The sequence below is a fragment of the Nanorana parkeri genome, unplaced genomic scaffold (genome assembly GCF_000935625.1).
Source record: "Nanorana parkeri isolate BGI_ZX_2015 unplaced genomic scaffold, ASM93562v1 scaffold107, whole genome shotgun sequence".
Classification (NCBI taxonomy): domain Eukaryota; kingdom Metazoa; phylum Chordata; class Amphibia; order Anura; family Dicroglossidae; genus Nanorana; species Nanorana parkeri.
The window spans coordinates 1,640,073-1,656,987 of NW_017306375.1; the positions used below are offsets into that span (position 1 = coordinate 1,640,073).

Genomic DNA, 16,915 nt, shown 5'->3' on the forward strand with positions numbered 1-16,915 from the left:
AAAAAAAAAATGTTTCAATAACATAATGTAAAAAAAAAAAAATCTGTAAATTTTCTGAAATATAGTAAAAATAAAACCCGCAGTGGTGATTAAATACCACCAAAAGAAAGCTCTATCTGTCCCTAAAAAATGGTACAAAATTAATTTCAGTACAGCATTGCATGACGGAATAAATGTCAGTCAAAGTACCGCAGCGCTAAATACTAAAAAATTGCCTGGCCAGGAAGAAGGTCTAAACACCTGGTCGTCAAGCAGTTAAAGGAGAACTACAGGGGGAGTAAAATGTACTCATCCCAATAGTTTGAGGTGGCATGTGACACTACAGCTGTCACACGCTGGCTCTATAGCTCAAGAGCTAAACTTTTAGAAACCACTGGTCATAGCTTCTCCTTGCAGAGAGCGGTGATTATCAGCCACCACACCCCGCAGCAATTCCCCCCTACCCTCTCCGTTTCTCCAGCGCTGGTCAGGCAGCGGGATGGATCCCGACAATATTATAATCCTGTGACCCAAAAGGGAACTAAAGCCAAAAAATGGTTTGGCTATAGTTCTCTTTTAATGCCCTGGACTCACAGGAGTGGGTTTAATGATGCGGGCCAGTTAAATTTTAGCTATAATTTGAGCCTAGTGGTCAGAGTTAGCTCCTGGATATTTTATTTATTAGATACTCCAACTGCCATAATTTCTAGTGCCCCTATTGTCCACCGGGAAGTTGTGGGTGCTCTTGCTCAGCTTGCTACAGATCTGTTGCATTCTTTATAATATACAGTATATAAAAAAAACAATAGGCAGAACAGGAATAAATCATGGTGGCCACAGCAGATGTTAAAACCCAGAAATTCAAGTGCAGAGACAAATATAAGAAAATGTCAGTTGGTTTCATGGAAACATGAGCTTTGGGTGGATTGATCCTTTATGTCCAGCATACAGTAATGGAAAGCTGCAGTTGTAATAGTTTTGATTTATTTAAATGTGCCATATTACACTATAAAACAATATTTCGGATTATTCTTCATATTATTTCTACCTTGTTTTTTACAGTTTCCTTATCACTGTAGCAGTTTTCAGAAAAACACACTCCACCCTGAAATGTGCCGGTGAAGATAACATCCTTTTTTCTGACTTAACTAATGTCAAACTACCATTAGTCATGGTCTGTGGTCTGGATCTTAGGGGTCTATTCACAAAGCTGCCGAGGGCAGCCAAATGAATGACCGATCAGAAGTGAAGTGAGCCGAACACTGTTCGGCTATTCACTTCAGGCTGGTACGGCTGATTTCAAGCTTGCTCACTTCCCGATCATCTCCCCCCAGGAGAGCGGTGACTGTCAGATCTTCCAGCGCTGACTGGGGGAACGGACGGGGTAGGGCACAGCGAGATAGGCAGATCCCGCTGTCAATCAGCCAGCTGGGTGGATTTTGACAGTATTGTCAGTATATTGTGGCAAATAGCAAACTATATACTGAGTTTTGGGTCACGGGAGGAGGTTAGTATATGTCCTCCCGTGAACCTAAGAGAACTATGGGATAAAAAGGTTACCCCATAGTTCTCTTTTAACTAAAAAAAGGACAGCTTGTAGCAAAAAACTAAATACTGCAGAGAAAATGCTAGCAAGAAGATGAGTGTTGCAGCCAGAGCTACTTTTTTAGCCTTAGTTTAGCTGGGGTACCATTTTTTAAATTCAAAGTTCAAAGTCAGGAAAGTCCAGAGACACCCGCAATTTGTATACTAATCTTCTCTGACAAAGGTCCCATTGCTGAGAGAATACTAAATAACATTTTGTCTGAGAAGCAGGAGCGCACAGTAAATTACTTATAAGCTTAGTGTCAAGTCAAATTATACATACTGAAGCTCCTAACTCTGGATATTTATTCATTAATGACCTCTACTCATTAAACTGTTAAAGCAAACCTGTACACAGATCAAAGCAATGCAGATAAAACTTGTGATACCTCATGATCTCCACCATATATTGACAGTACCTCTAAGCTTTCCTGATACATACTAATAGCTCCATGATAAACCCAAACCTTTGGGTATAGGAGGAACCTGCAAATTCACCCCCCTATACTCATATTCGTTGCCTTCCTATGCTACTCTGTAGCCCGGTCGTAGGCCATGTGAAATACGGGATATGGAGTATGTAACCTCCTCCCAGCATGCAGTGCTTGGGGAGGGGTGGCCAATCACAACACTGTCACGAGAAGTAGGAGTTGACATTATCAACATCAAATGTGTACGCTACAAATCCATCTTATGCAGAGCTTATACAGGGTTAGGACTCAGAGGGAGGAGCAATGCAGTGGAGGAGCGAGGGAAAAGGTGTATATCAGTGGGTAGGGAAGGGGACTTTTAAGAGACTTTGTCACTTTGTCCTGTATCTTTTTACAGTGAAATGCATGTTTTTAATCTGTACACATTGATATTTGATGTAACAATTAATTTTAGAATACTATAAAATTTTACTTTTGACATGCTTCCTGTTCAAGATTTTGGTTGTTGTGTCTCATATATAGATCCCTCCTGTATCTTTCTCATGGTCTAATCTTGCTAAATAACAAAGACAAAAAACAAAGACTGTATTGTTTTAAGTCTGTCTGGACTTGCACTGACAGAGGGGAAAAAGTAGTCATTGTGCAGCACTAAAAAGAGGAAATGGAACGGCATGCGTAATAAACAAATACTACTGTCCCCACGTACATATAAGTCTTTCAGAACATTTATACACAATTATAATATTTAAATAATAAACAAATTCCAATTAACACATAGCATGAATGTTAAAAGATAGAATGAGAATCCTGCATGATGCCATTGATACCTGTTAGGGGAATCTCCCCCAAACACTGGATGTTGGGATATATATCAAACTCTTTAGTTTCGGATATGGTTGTAAACGTATCATAGTTATTGTATAACTACAAACCCGTATGCTATGTACATAGTTGCCAACATTTGAAAATAAATAAGAAGGGCACCTTGAAGGGAACAAGAAGATAGATGGAGTGCGTGTAGTGCTTTGCCCGCCTACCTTTGGTGGAAGTAATCAAAAAGGTGGGCATTGTCGATAAAGTGGGTATCACTTCACGGCACATGACTTGTAGTGTGGCACCTTTTCCCCTGTTCTTTCCTATAATTTAAACAAAAAAGGGGCTCCTAACTTCTTAAATTGGCGTCATTATGAACAAAACAAAACCCCCACAGCATTGGTTGTCGCTTGCAGTAACATTTAAGAAGAACTCGGGTCAGAATTATTCTTAACCCTTGCAGTGGGGCTACCCCCGTACTGCAAGGCTTAAGTGATAAATTCCCCCCAATGTCCTTAACTGGCAACATTTTAAAATACACTCTGTACTCTGTCTGAACCACCATAAAAATACCTGGTGCTTCCAGGTATACGGGAGCATGGAACCTCCTCTCATATTGCAGGGCTTGGGGCTAGTGGCCAATTGCTAGGCCTGGACACTGTAGGGTGACAAGGAGGATACTTCACCCACTCTACCTAAGCTCCAACAATACCTGACTCATACAGAGTTAGGACCGGGAGAATGGGGAAGGTAAGTACAAGTGACTCGGGAGGTTTGCTAGTAAGATCCTCTGTTGCATTGTAAGTAACAAGGGTGTCTTATGAAAGTAGAGAAAGCAAAGTAAAAGCTAGTTAGTTTCTTTAGTTTGTAATGCTAGACTGTGTAAAAGTAAGAAAACTGAGCTTGTTTGCTGACAGAAAAACTAGGAGTAGCACTGATTTGTGCTTTGGTAAAGCAGGCTGACAGCAAAGTCTGAAGAAAACATTACAGCTGTCTTTTTAGAGTACTTTTGATTGTGCATATTGTTTTAGGATACAGTATATTTATGATCTGAAGGAACTTGCTCATTTTAGATTACAGTCTAGAAGGAAATGATAATGGAATCTGACACTAGTCCTGTAGAAATGAATGGTACGCACTGTCATCCTGTCACATGGCACACATTAAGCACTCTGCATACATTCTGATAAGAAGATGGAGCACCTCCGAGTTGGACACCAGCATCTTTTCATTGTTCTCATTCTTAAAGCTCCTTACGCCTAAGGGAAGAAATGACATGGTGTCCTCCCGTCACCCTAAGCTCAGTATACCGCTACAGCTCGCGGTATACTAAGACGCCGGAGCGGATGCCGACATCGATGTCGAGATCCACCCAGCTGCGTGAGTGACAGCTACAAATAACTTTTGTAGTCTTCAGGAAGTGGTAGAAAAAAAATTGACTGCAAATAACTTTTTTAGTCTCCAGGAAGTGGTAGAAAAAAAATAGACTAAAGTGTTAAAAGAAATTTGAACAAATAAACTGTTGGAGAAAAAGGAAAGGAATAGAATAAGGCCCCTTTCACATGAGCGTCATCAATTCAGTCAAGGTTCACGGATACAAAAAAAACTGATGAAAACTGAATCAGTTTACATCAGTTTGCACATCTGTTGTCAGTTCAGTTTACATCCGTTTTGAACTTTTTGTTATTATGGTAAATTCCCATAATTCTTTGCTTTCCCCCAGCATGCATTGTGCTTGCCATGCTGTATTACGACATCAGTCCCAAAAAACGGATGTAACTTGAACTGATGTAAGCTGGTCATCAGTTTACATCAGGTTACATCAGTCCCAGTCAGTCAAAATGCAGAGCTGAGCCATCTCAAATTGCAGACCTCAACTGACAGTGGGGTTTCCTGATGTAAACTGATGGTCATCAGTTTTCATCCGCATTGCCATAGAGATGCATGTTGTCCGTTTTTCATCTGCAAACAGAGGGTTGGAAACCTGAAACCCAAACGTTCATGTAAAAGGGGCCTTTGGCCATTTCCAACAGACTCATGGAATATGCTGGGATCAGCACATTGGTTAGGTTGCTTAGGAAAGCTTTATTCTGCTCGAAAACTAAAGTAAGGTATACACGGGTAGATTTGGAACGAAAAATCCCCTCAGAAGGTACGATAATACCATCAGAGGCTTAGCGATTGTCGTTTGAAATTTCACTTGATTTTCGTTTTTATGTAACATTTGATTTTGTAATGAATGGAGTTTTCTGAACGAAAACCGCATTCACCGTTAGAATTTTTTCATTTAATCGAGAAAAATATGCTCCTTCTAATTTTTTTGTCCGTGTGGTCGAAATCGGTCATCGATTTCACTGCATTTGCAATCGGAAAGTCCGAAATCCCTTTTTGTTTGTTGTGTAGTATTGTAGATTCTGTGAGTTAAGTTGTGACAAAAAGTTTGGCCTCCCTAGTCAAATAAAGTTTTGGCTGGTTTTTAAGACTCACTAATTCTGTTGCTAGACCCTCTGATAAATATGTCGACTGCTGTTATGTCAAAATTTGCCATAATCATCTTGTAGCACAAAAATGATATCACATCAAGACACATGTTTCTAACCCTCTCACACTCTAATAAACTAAAAAACTTTTTTTGAATGGAATTATACTTGTTCTAATACATGTTCTAATCCAGAGCATTTTCTGTATGCTGTGTTTGTACATGTGTCTGTCCTTGAACAGTGGTTATCGATTTTAGCAAATATTAACTGATGCTTTCCCTCCCCTACCTAACACATGCTAATAGGGATACTGGTGGATTTTTCCCTTTCCAGGTCTTGGCACTTGGTGAGAGTTCACTGAGGATAACTTGTGCTATGTGTGAGCACAGAACAAGGAAACTGTGTTTTATGTGGAATTCATAAATTCACCATAATGAATGATCCACTGTGACTGTCATGTTATAAGATGTGAAGATATAATTTATGCAAGCGTGATGCCATGTAGAAAGAACACCGGAAGTAAAAAACCAAAATGATTATTCATACTGCTACATAGACACTACACATAATATCAAAGTATAAAGCATAGACGTTTAAAACCTCTATAGCAGGTGTGTCAAACTCAATGTAATTGAGGGCCGCATCAACATTATGGTTGCCCTCAAAGGGCCTGTAAGACTATATAAATGTATCTAATCTTGTGATAATCGAATTGCCTCTGCATTCGATTATCACTGGTTTTAGTAATAACTTAATACCTAGATCTGAAAGTAGAAGTCTAGGAAATGGCCTGGTGGGCCGGATTTGGCTCCTGGGCCTTGAGTTTGACACATGTGCTCTATAGAAAACCTGGGGCTTTCATTGCTACCCTTAGTTCTTTTTCAATCAAGGTGCAGGACAAGCATGCAACAGATCCAAGGATTATTATTATTAGCATTATTATACAGGATTCATATAGCGCCAACAGTTTGCGCAGCGCTTTACAATATAAGGAAGACATTATAATCACAATACAATTCAAGACAGGATGGTAAGGAGGGCCCTGCCCCTGAGGGATTACAATCTAAAAGGGAGGGACAAGTGATACATGAGAAGGTAACAAAGAAAACATATGTCCCAACTTTCTGAGATAGGAAAGAGGGACACCTGTTCGTAAAAAGTATGTAGCCAAAGGACACATCTTTATTTTTATTTTTTTATTCTATACTTATATTTTAAAAGAATTTTAAAAAATACAAGTATTAGAAATAACAGTGTGCCACAACATCAAAATAGAAAATGCATCAGACATCCAGTACAACAAGGATCCAATAATATTTCATCAATCTTCCCCAGCTCCTCAGGAGAAGGGAAATTTAGTAAGACAAACAATCATAAGTCTGGCACTCAAGCATGAAGTCAGCGCTGGTCACAACTACAGTGTAAAATAGAGTCATGGCTGCAAAGAAATGAGGGGGAGACATGGGGGAGGAAAAACAGAGCATACCGAGCAAGAGAGGGTAATCCTCTGGGAACAAGAAGTGACAAGCAACCAACAGCACAAAAAGAAAGAACTAGATGTAAAAGGAAATAGAAAAAAGAAAACGAAAAGAAAGAGAAAAAGAGGGGCGCTCTAGAATCGAGAGGGCTCAGAAAAGGTCATAATGAGGATAAACCTCTTGCCTCATCCCCATTTAAGTGAACCATGAAGAATTAATATGCCAAAAATAACTGGATACACCCACATTTTCACCAATTTGTTTCCTGGTTCCTGGCTTTTCAAATTAACAGATGCAGCAATTTGAACGATAGATGAGAAACATGGTGCCGTATAAAACTTTTTATAGTTAAATAGCACATTATTTATAAAGGTCTATACATCAGCCAAAAAAGAGGGACAATGGAGAAAGAAAAAGAGACAGAGGGATTTGGTTTCAAAAAAGGGACAGCCCCTCCAAATAAGGGACAGTTATGAGCTATGAAGAAAGTACTTTTGTCACTGATTTAATAGGTTTTCTTTTTCTAGTCTCAAGTAACATATCAGCAACAGAATTACCAGTCATCTGAAGCCAAATTATGGTTTCCCACTTCCCATGTAGATTGTCCTGTAGAATAAAGACATTTATGGGGTTTCTGGATGTAAAAGAATTAGAGCTGCAGCTAACGATTATTTTCAAAATCGATTAGTTAGCCGATAATTGCACCTTCATTATGGCCATGTGGGAAAGGATAGACATCTAAAGTACTTTGAGAGTGTCTGGTGCCTTTAAGACATATAAAAGGCTGGTGGATGATTTGAGCCACACGTACCCACCCAAAATGGGTGATTACATTTTGTGTTGTATTTAACAATTAATAATAATAATTCCAGTGATTCATAGGATTAAGTACTTTATTGCCAATTAAAATTTTGTTTTGGTTAAAGCTGTCTGCCAACATTTTTCTTATGATGGATTATTTCCAAGCTACTATTTGTTGTTGCTGACTTACTAGATTTCATTTATTGCCAATTAAGTTATTCAGATACGATGTGGTAATCTCCCTGGCTGTAAATGCATTAGGGCTTTATACGGTGCACTGATGTTTTCAATCACTTGGTCATTATAACTCCTAAAACTTGATTTACTGAAGAGTAAAGTGAGGGTTAAGCCAAGCTGCGCTCAATGTAAACGTCTAATCTTTTTTTTTTCCATACCTGTGGACATGATTTGATGTTTGAAATGCACACATCTTCACTTCACTTAATTTCACACTTAAAGTAACCCTGTTGTTACTATAAAAAAACAGAAATGGTGCCACCGTGTAAAATAAGAATAGTAATACTCAAGGCTTGAAAAATTTGATGGTGTCTCACCAGTCAGTCAGAAATTTCACCAGTCAGCATGACAGTCAACCTTGCAATTTATGTAAAAAAGTTTTGGGTACAGATAGAGCTTTCTTTTGGAGGTATATAATCACCACGGGGGCGGTGGGGAGGGGGGGTATTTTTTTTTTTTACTATATAATGAAAAAAGTACCATAAATGTAAAAAAAAAAAAGTTTCCCTAAGTTATGTTATAAAACATTTATTCTTACCCATATTTTATTAAAACATAAAAGTCGGGGTCACGTCGGGTAAATAGACACCAAACATGTCAAGCCTTAAAATTACGTGCGCCCGCAAAATCGCAAAACACTTTTTTTTTTAATGATTCTTTAATTTGTGTATTACTTTTTTTTTTTACACACAACTTTATTGCTATTACATGGGGGGCTAAGAAGCCCCCTATGGGATAGCCAATTTACATGACAGGTCCTCTTTATGGAGACATCAGGGGTCTCGAAGACCCCTAATGTCACCTAGGGATCCCAGAGAAGCTGATGAAGCAGAGATCGGCTTCGTCAGCTTCTCTAGCTGGAGAGTGACACTGAATGCAGGAAGGGATGTAATATACATCATTTTCTGCATTCGGGGACTGAGAGGAGATCAAAGGGAGTTCGTATACTGAACTCCCTTTGATCTCCTGTCACAGAGCCGTGCCGGTCCCGGCCGCATCGGGCACAGCGGATCTCGGGACCGGCAACGGCAGTGACAGCTGCTGATACAAGCGATCGAGCCTCTATAGAGACGCCCGATCGCTTGACTGTAAAGCTCCCGGCCGGCCGTGTAATTACAACAGCAGGCCGGGAAGCTGCTCGTCGGGCTCCACCTTCCTCTCGTCACAGACGAGTGGATTTTTCAAGCCCTGGTAATACTTGTCAGGTAGTGAAAATGTATTACATTTTTTCTGGTGGGCAGCTACTCAAGTCTACACTCTCCTGCCACTGCTATCTGGCACTTTTAGGTGTGTTGTATAGTCTATCGCCTGCTGCATGCTGTGGCTCCTCCTGCTGACCCCTACAGCTCTACAGAACACAGTAGTGACATAGTGGCTAGTAGTTGGGCTCTTTCCTTCTTTTACACAGTGACACTATTCCAGCCTTTTATACTAGTGACAGGGTTGCTGCAAAGCCAAACTTAACCTTCTTAATTTAGGACTGTAAAGCACTCAGGCTGCATATACAGAAATACATATAATGTTCTTATTTTCTTTTCTTTTAATAAATACTAAGTCCTGCAGCAAGGGCTAAAACACCCTGTGCTGGCATGTAGATGAGTCGGCTCTCTAGTGGTTGATTGGGGTAGGTGCAAGGGGGCATGCTAGAACGCTGGAGACTAGGCCAGCAACCAACTAATCGATTATAAGAATAGTTGTCAACTATTCTCATTATCGATTGGTTGGTTGGATCCTCTGGCTCTCTCCTCCATGCTGGGAGGAGGGCACAGCAAGCAGTGGGCGATGCAATAGCCGGCCTCCTATTGGCTATTGCAATTTGAAATGGCCAATAGCAGACTGGCTAGTGCACCAGCCCACAACCTGCTTACATTCAGTTGCCGTCTGTGGTAAGAAAAAGTAATTTTCGGTTTTGTCCTGACAAATTCTGCTGTGGGAGGTGCGTTGCAGTTCCATTCATTTCAATGGCACCCCAAATGCGCCTTCCACCCACAGTGCGATTGCCCGCACTGGAGCGGATGGTACCGCAATGCCGTACGTTTCAGTGCAGTGCGATTGTAAAACATTTTGCATGCAGTTTTATTCTGAAGTAAACTTTGTTTGTAACACTGCATTTGTGTATTTTATTTTAAATTAAGGATGGTATTTATTTAATTTTTAAATCCGATTATTCGAAAAAATCATTGACCAACTAATCGATTATGAAAATAATCATTAGTTGCAGCCCAACTGGAGACCCTGGCAGCTGTTTTGTGTGTGAAAGTAGCAGTCCAACTCTAACACATGTTGCCAGCACGGGGTATTTTAACCTTGTTGAAAGTAACAGGGTTGCTTTAAAGCCAAACTTTACCCTCTTGAGCTATTGCTGTAGCTGTATACTGCTCTTTATTTTTATAAATGCCAAGTGCTTTGGCAAGGGTTAAAATACTCTGTGGCGGCAGAATGTAAGAGAGTCAGCGCTCAAGCAGTTGATTGGGGTAGTATGCAGGGGGCCAGGTCAGAGCACTGGAGACTCTGGCAGCTGTGTTATGTATGAGATGAGCGGTCCAACTCTTCTACGTGCTGCACGCTCAGAGTATTTTAACACTTGCTGCAGCACCTAGCAGCTAAAAAAGAAAAAAGTATTCTGTACAGAAAACTCTATGGATAAACGGTGAATGAGGGTGAGTGAGGGGGAAGTGGGTCAAATCCTCATAAAGACCTTCTGCAGGGAGTAGAGCTGGCAGGTTGAAAATGAACACATCATTTGGGAGCCTAAAAAAATCATCAGTGTTGAACAAAACAAAAGAGCTTTACAAAGATTACTTTCCCAGTACATTGTTTCAGCTCTGCAGGGTGTAACGATACTAACGTCTAATCTTTTGCATCTTGCTTTAGATAGACATTTCACTTGATAAAGTGATCATTTGCACTTGCTACTTGTCAACAGTAACAACGATTTCTAGATTTCTACACAGTAAAGCTGACCACACATGAAATAAAGTGTTTATTAAAAGAATTAAGGGATTGTAAGATCCTTCTCTCGCATTAAAACCCAATTTCACCCAAATTATTTTATTTTTTAGTCTTGGATACAGTGGGGAAGGCTTAGAACTAACGTCAGGTTTAAAATGCTGTCTACCAATAGAAATTATATCTACAGTAAACTTTCTTCACTCTGCTGGAAAATGAGTTATGCTTGCTGTGGGTGTCCCTGTTAATATCATTTTCCATCACTTTCTATTGTGTCTGTCAGTAGGAAGTAGAGACATTTCCCCACATTTCATGTTCTGTCTGACACATTGTCAAATAAACAGCAAGTGGGCAGATTTTCCCCACTTCCTGTTCTGTCTGCCACCTGTGAAATAGATATGACGTAAAGGGATTCTCACTTACCCTCTGTAATGTCTGACATAATGGGGTTGATTTAGTAAAGGAGTAAAGCATGGTCACCTTGCACAGTAAATTTTCACTTTGCAATGGTATTTTTACTTAGGTTAGTGAATGAGGGGAAACTGTGTTCTCTTTGAATACACATGGAAAATGTGCATGGAAAATTAAAACAACAGGACTTTTTAATACCATACAAGTGATTGGATGTTTGAAGTCAGCACTGTGCCACCTCATTCACTAAGCCAAGTCAAACCCACTGTCAGAGAGAGCACAAGTTGGACGATTTTCCCTAATTTCCTGTCCTGTGACATATTTTCAAATAGGTCAAGTATGGTAAAATGCCTCTACTTCTTGCCCAACATCAAATACACAAAAGCTGAGAAGAAATCTCCCAAATGAAACACAGAATGCAATGAAATGTTGACAAAAGATTGTAACCCTTCCACACCTTATCCTAAAGTAAAGAAAATGTTTTGCCAGAAGTTAAGCATTAGCCAGTCAATGTATATTGGGTGAGCCCTTAATTGACTGTAAACTGCAGTGCTAATTTAGCAATGTTGAATTTACAGATAACAAAGTGCAATGAACATAGCTCTTCCAACCAATAGGATCTCATTCACATGAGTATGTTACATGACTATGTCAAAATTGTTCTAAAAATGTATTAATTTACACAGTGGAGTACCATGGCCAGAATATTAGCTAGGGTTCTTGGTAGTTTTACTTCATTATTGCCATTCGGTATAATAACATAGATCAATAAATACTGATGTTTTACCACAAGAAAATTGACAATTGTGAACACAAGCGTGAAATACTATGGTGTGTCCCAATCAGAGATGAAGCGTTTCCCCATGATCTGTAGGTGGTAGTGCAGGACCTCTTTTCACAAACATTTGGGTACATTTGCCCCTTTCTGGTAGAATGGGTGATAAATTCCATGTGCTGAATTTTCATTAGTATATGCACAGATTAGAATGTATTTGGCAGAAGAGGAATACATATTTAGGTTTCTTTGGCAACAGAAGATTAGTATATGACTACATCCATATCATTTAGTGCTAGCTGGAGACAGGAAGGAAGTGGATTAAATAAAGTTAAAGGACTGTATGACAGTAATTACTGTAATAATCATTAACAACACAAAGCATGTAAGGAAGCATTAAACACAATATATTATAGAGCATGTTATATGCTGAATGCAGTATATACTGTATGATGTCAATTTGACAATTACTGAGCATTTGCAGAGCATGATTCCTGGTCTCAAAGCAATTCACAATTTATTTTATTATTTCAGAAAATAATTCAAGATGAATAGTGAAGTCAATGACAATCTCCAAGCCATTCACAGGAGCCCTCATCCTCCAGGTTCTATACTGCTGGAAGAAAAGGAGAAGAAAACAATTCCTCTACAAAAACAAGTAGCCAAAAAAATTAAGGAGACATGTAGCTGCTCACCTAGTAAAGCCAAAGACACTTTCTTCGGTTTCCTGCCTGTGCTACGATGGCTACCCAAATACAAACTAAAAGAAAACCTACTGGGAGATTCCATGTCTGGACTTATAGTGGGCATCCTGCTGGTTCCGCAGTCTATAGCCTATTCACTTCTTGCTAATCAGGAGCCCATCTATGGCCTTTACACCTCATTCTTTGCCTGCATTATTTATTTCTTAATGGGAACCTCTAAACATATTCACGTTGGAATATTTGGAGTACTTTGTTTAATGGTGGGTGAAGTTGTGGACCGGGAACTGCAAGCCGCAGGTTACGACAAACTGGAAGGTCAAGGAAGCCATTCCGTAAATGTTTTAGTAGGAAATGAGACACTTAATATCAATCAGACTTTAACGATGGAATGTGATAAAAGCTGTTATGCGATTAGGGTAGGAGCTACAGTAACATTCATGGCCGGAGTCTATCAGGTAAGTCTTGAAAAGCAAAATGTTTCTATTTCCAGATTTTGTGTATTTCAAAGAACTCCTGGATTTTAAAAATTAACCCTTGCAATGGTGCTCGCCCCACAATGAAAAGGTTAAGTGCTCACAGCCGGAGAGGAGGGGGAGAAAGGTCAATGCCGCAGGACGAGGATCAGGTGAGTAAGTCTTCTTTTTTTGCCCTGTTGAATGAGCGTTTAGCACTTTCAGTGAGGGGGTAGACAAGGGTTAATTTTTTTAAAATCCTGGAGTTTTATAAATAAAGTCCCAGATGCAGACATATGGTGAGCTAACATTTGAGGCCTGCATCTCACTCTAATATGGTTCACATCCTGGTCCAGTTTTCTCCCCTGCTGCATCGTGCTTGCTCTGTCATGTACCAAAGAAATAAAGGTATGTCCCCAGTTTCCCCTGCACACATCAGTTTGGGACTGATTTCCATAACCAGCAATAATAGTTGTTGTCCTAGAACACTTTGTTAACACACTCAAACTGTACCTGTGGGTCTTTAATTCTGTGGTATTCAGCTCAACAATCGTAACAGGCCCTCAGGTACCTGTCCAGCTGAGGTGAGGGATTTCCACATATATGACTACTAATGTATCGTTAGTTTCATACGTCTGTTTTCTTTTGTGACCAGGGCTATCCCTTTAATAAGGCAGCCCGAGGCTATTGCCTCAGGCGGCTTCTCTTTGGGTCATCTAGGGGAGGGGGTGGTAGACAAAGCGGAATGTTTGCAGTGTACCTGCTGTCCTCTTTCCAGCCAGAGGGTCCCAGGTTGCTAAGAGCTGGGCAGGGAGATGTGTAAAGGTCATACATACTTATTTGCTCAGATCTAAGCAACCTGGGATGCTCATGGCAACCTGTCAGAGCGGCGTCACTCCACCACCGACACCACATCTTCCCCACCGGCTTACTAGAAGGCTAGATACGCAACTGTTTGTGACTGCTATGCTATACATAATCTCAAACTAGGGAGAAATATCTTAATGTTTTTGCATATTTTGAGAAAACTGTTCTTTTCCCAAGAAAGATTGTTTATGTCTTTTCTTAGATAAATATCACCCAAAAAGACAATCTTTAGATTGAGGAATTTTCCATCAAACAAACTATCTTTTCCATTTTTATGTTTCTATCCTACGATACTCAAAACACATGCAAATTTCCGTACCCAAAACATCAATACCCCACACTGTTTTGAGAATAAATGACCTTTGCATACAGAAACATTGTTACTATCATTGGAAACTTTGTACCAAAAAACTTTCCCAGACCTGGTCTGATATTTACGGCTGGTCTAAATTTGCACCACTTTGGAGCTTTGCTGATGTGTAGCTTAGTATTTTTAGAAATAAGGCTTTAAGACTTTGTGAGCTCTTAAAGCTGGCCATACACCTTACAATTATCTGCAGATTTTCTGTGGTCAGATGGAAAAGGTGCAACAGATTCCTTCATCTACACTTAACTGTGTGGATGGAGTAATCTCCACCTGGGCCAATCTGTTGCACTTTTTCCATCTGACCACAGAAAATCTGCAGATAATTGTAAGGTGTATGGGCACCTTCAGACCCTCCGTGAAAGTTCTGTGTGAGAACTTTTAGCTGAGGTTTGGCTGCCCCCTGGTGCTAATACACTCTACAGCAGTTCTAATCGGCTTCATGTCTTCTAAGTTGTAATTGTAGTGTAGCTAGTTTAGGAAGCCAGATCTTGCTTTTGAGTTGAAAGTTTTAGAGCATCCTACTGATTTACCCATGAGCGTTCTTACAGTACATCTGGATAAGATTGCTTTAGTAAGAAAGTGACACTTGGCCTCCTGATTGACAGCAGCATAGGGTGTTGGGTGTAGACTGCAGAGCGAGTCAATGTTCAAGGAAGAGCTCGGCATATTGCAAGAGTAAGGGTGCAGGCAGACAGAATATTGTAAAATGCTTCCAGGAGAGTGAGAGTGGTGCATGAAACTATAAGACTGCTAAAGGGGGTTAGGTGAAGGGTCATGTGACACTAGCAACTTGTGAACAACAGAATGTTAAATAGAACACTTTCCTGCTCTTACTGTGTTTCTCCCTTGATGACTGAAAGGCTGTAGAACCTGATTCATTAGCAAGGGAGTATTGATGGAGCAATGCCTTGCTGGTTTGGCCAGCAAGGTGAGTATTTTCTCTACTTCTTTAGCAAAGCTACCTCAGGTGAATTACCACCAGCAACAGAAACACTAGTGTGCAATGGACCTTCCGGTGCAGGTTCCCTCCTGTCCTTTTCTAACATTCAGAGCAGCACAGTCTGTGGGATTAGATATAAACGACAACATTTTAAAACATGCTTAATGTACTGTGAAACACTCAAAACAATTTTCACTAATGAATCCAGATTTTAGAAAAAATGAATTGCCCAGCAAAGTATTTCTTTACATTGTGGGGCAAACAATTACAGTCATAATTTTTCTGAACAGCTGGCTCTCTCAGCTCAGCTTCCCTGAATTTCCTGTCCAGTACAAGATCACAAGGGACAGAGCAGTCCCCAGCATCTGTCCATTTATTAGCTTGGAGAAGGGACATGAAGGGGGTGAGCAGGGAGTGGCTTGCCTTGCGGTACTAGTCTCTGTGCTCTGCCTTTGTGGAGACACGCAGAGCTAACTAGCACACACAAGGATGGCTCCATAGGACCCTGCAAGGGAAAGGAGCCACCATTAAACAGGATATCTGAACCAGTGCTCAGGAGACTTGTAAACATCATAGAGTAAATATTGCTTCATTGGAGTAACTGAAAAATTTTGTCTTTGAAGTAAATCAAACCCAAGGGCCCTTTCACACCATACTGCACATAAAAACCCAGTGCAACGCATTGAAAATGCAGGCATCACCATGCATTTCCATGTGTGTCGCATTGAGTTTTTATGCGCACTGGCATGTGCTTTAATGTTATCTGTTGTCAAGGTTCCTATTTCCTGAAAGGATCAAAAGAATTACCTTTAATGCAACACATTGCATCACACATCTCCTTATTGTGTTGGTGAGAAGAAGGCACAAAAAATGTTTTCTATGTGCCCTTGCAGTGACCTGCGTTGATCTGTAGGTCACTGCACATTGCTAGAAGGAGAGTGTCTGTGTCATGCGGATTAAATGACAGCATTCCGCTACCATGAGGAAATCCTTCCCTATTATATACTACATAAGACATACTTTACTTTAATCTCCTTCTAGCCCAAGAGTGACCTACCAATAAATGTCCCCATATTACTAGCAGAGTAGAGTTTTAATCCAAAGGAGACAGAAGTGAATCACTTCCATGTCACTCAGCTTTCCATCAGTCATTTTAATATGACCGATCAAGAAATAACACAAATGTTTACTGAAATCAAATATAATTAAAAAGTTGAATATTATTTTATGTATTATTTTACTATTGTTTATTATTTTTAGAATATGCTGACCTCTGCGGTGCGTTACATGCTGACCTCTGCAGTACGTTACATGCTGACCTCTGCAGTGCGTTACATGCTGACCTCTGCAGTGCGTTGCATACTGACCGCTGCACTGCATTACATGCTGACCGCTGCACTGCGTTACATGCTGAATGCTGCACTACGTTACATACTGACTACTGCACTGTGTTACATGCTGACCGATGCAATGCGTTACTGACCGCTGACCTCTTTACCTCACTACATACTGACCGCTGACCTCTGCACTGTGTTACATGCTGACCTCTACATTCCACAGCTGACCTCTGCACTGCGTTACATTCTGACCTCTTCATTAACAACGCTGCACTGCATTACATTCTGACCTCTACATTACACCGCTGAC

At 40.3% G+C, this 16,915-nt stretch overlaps 1 protein-coding gene across 1 annotated transcript in view; it reads left to right on the forward strand.

Annotated features, from left to right (window-relative positions):
* Window positions 1-16,915, forward strand: part of SLC26A2 (solute carrier family 26 member 2) — a 45,908-nt gene that overhangs the window by 12,548 nt on the left and 16,445 nt on the right. Inside the window, exon 2 of the mRNA XM_018553048.1 lies at window positions 12,473-13,097. Coding sequence (XP_018408550.1) covers window positions 12,486-13,097 — 612 coding nt within the window. The 5' untranslated portion in view covers window positions 12,473-12,485. The remainder of the gene's footprint in view (window positions 1-12,472; window positions 13,098-16,915) is intronic.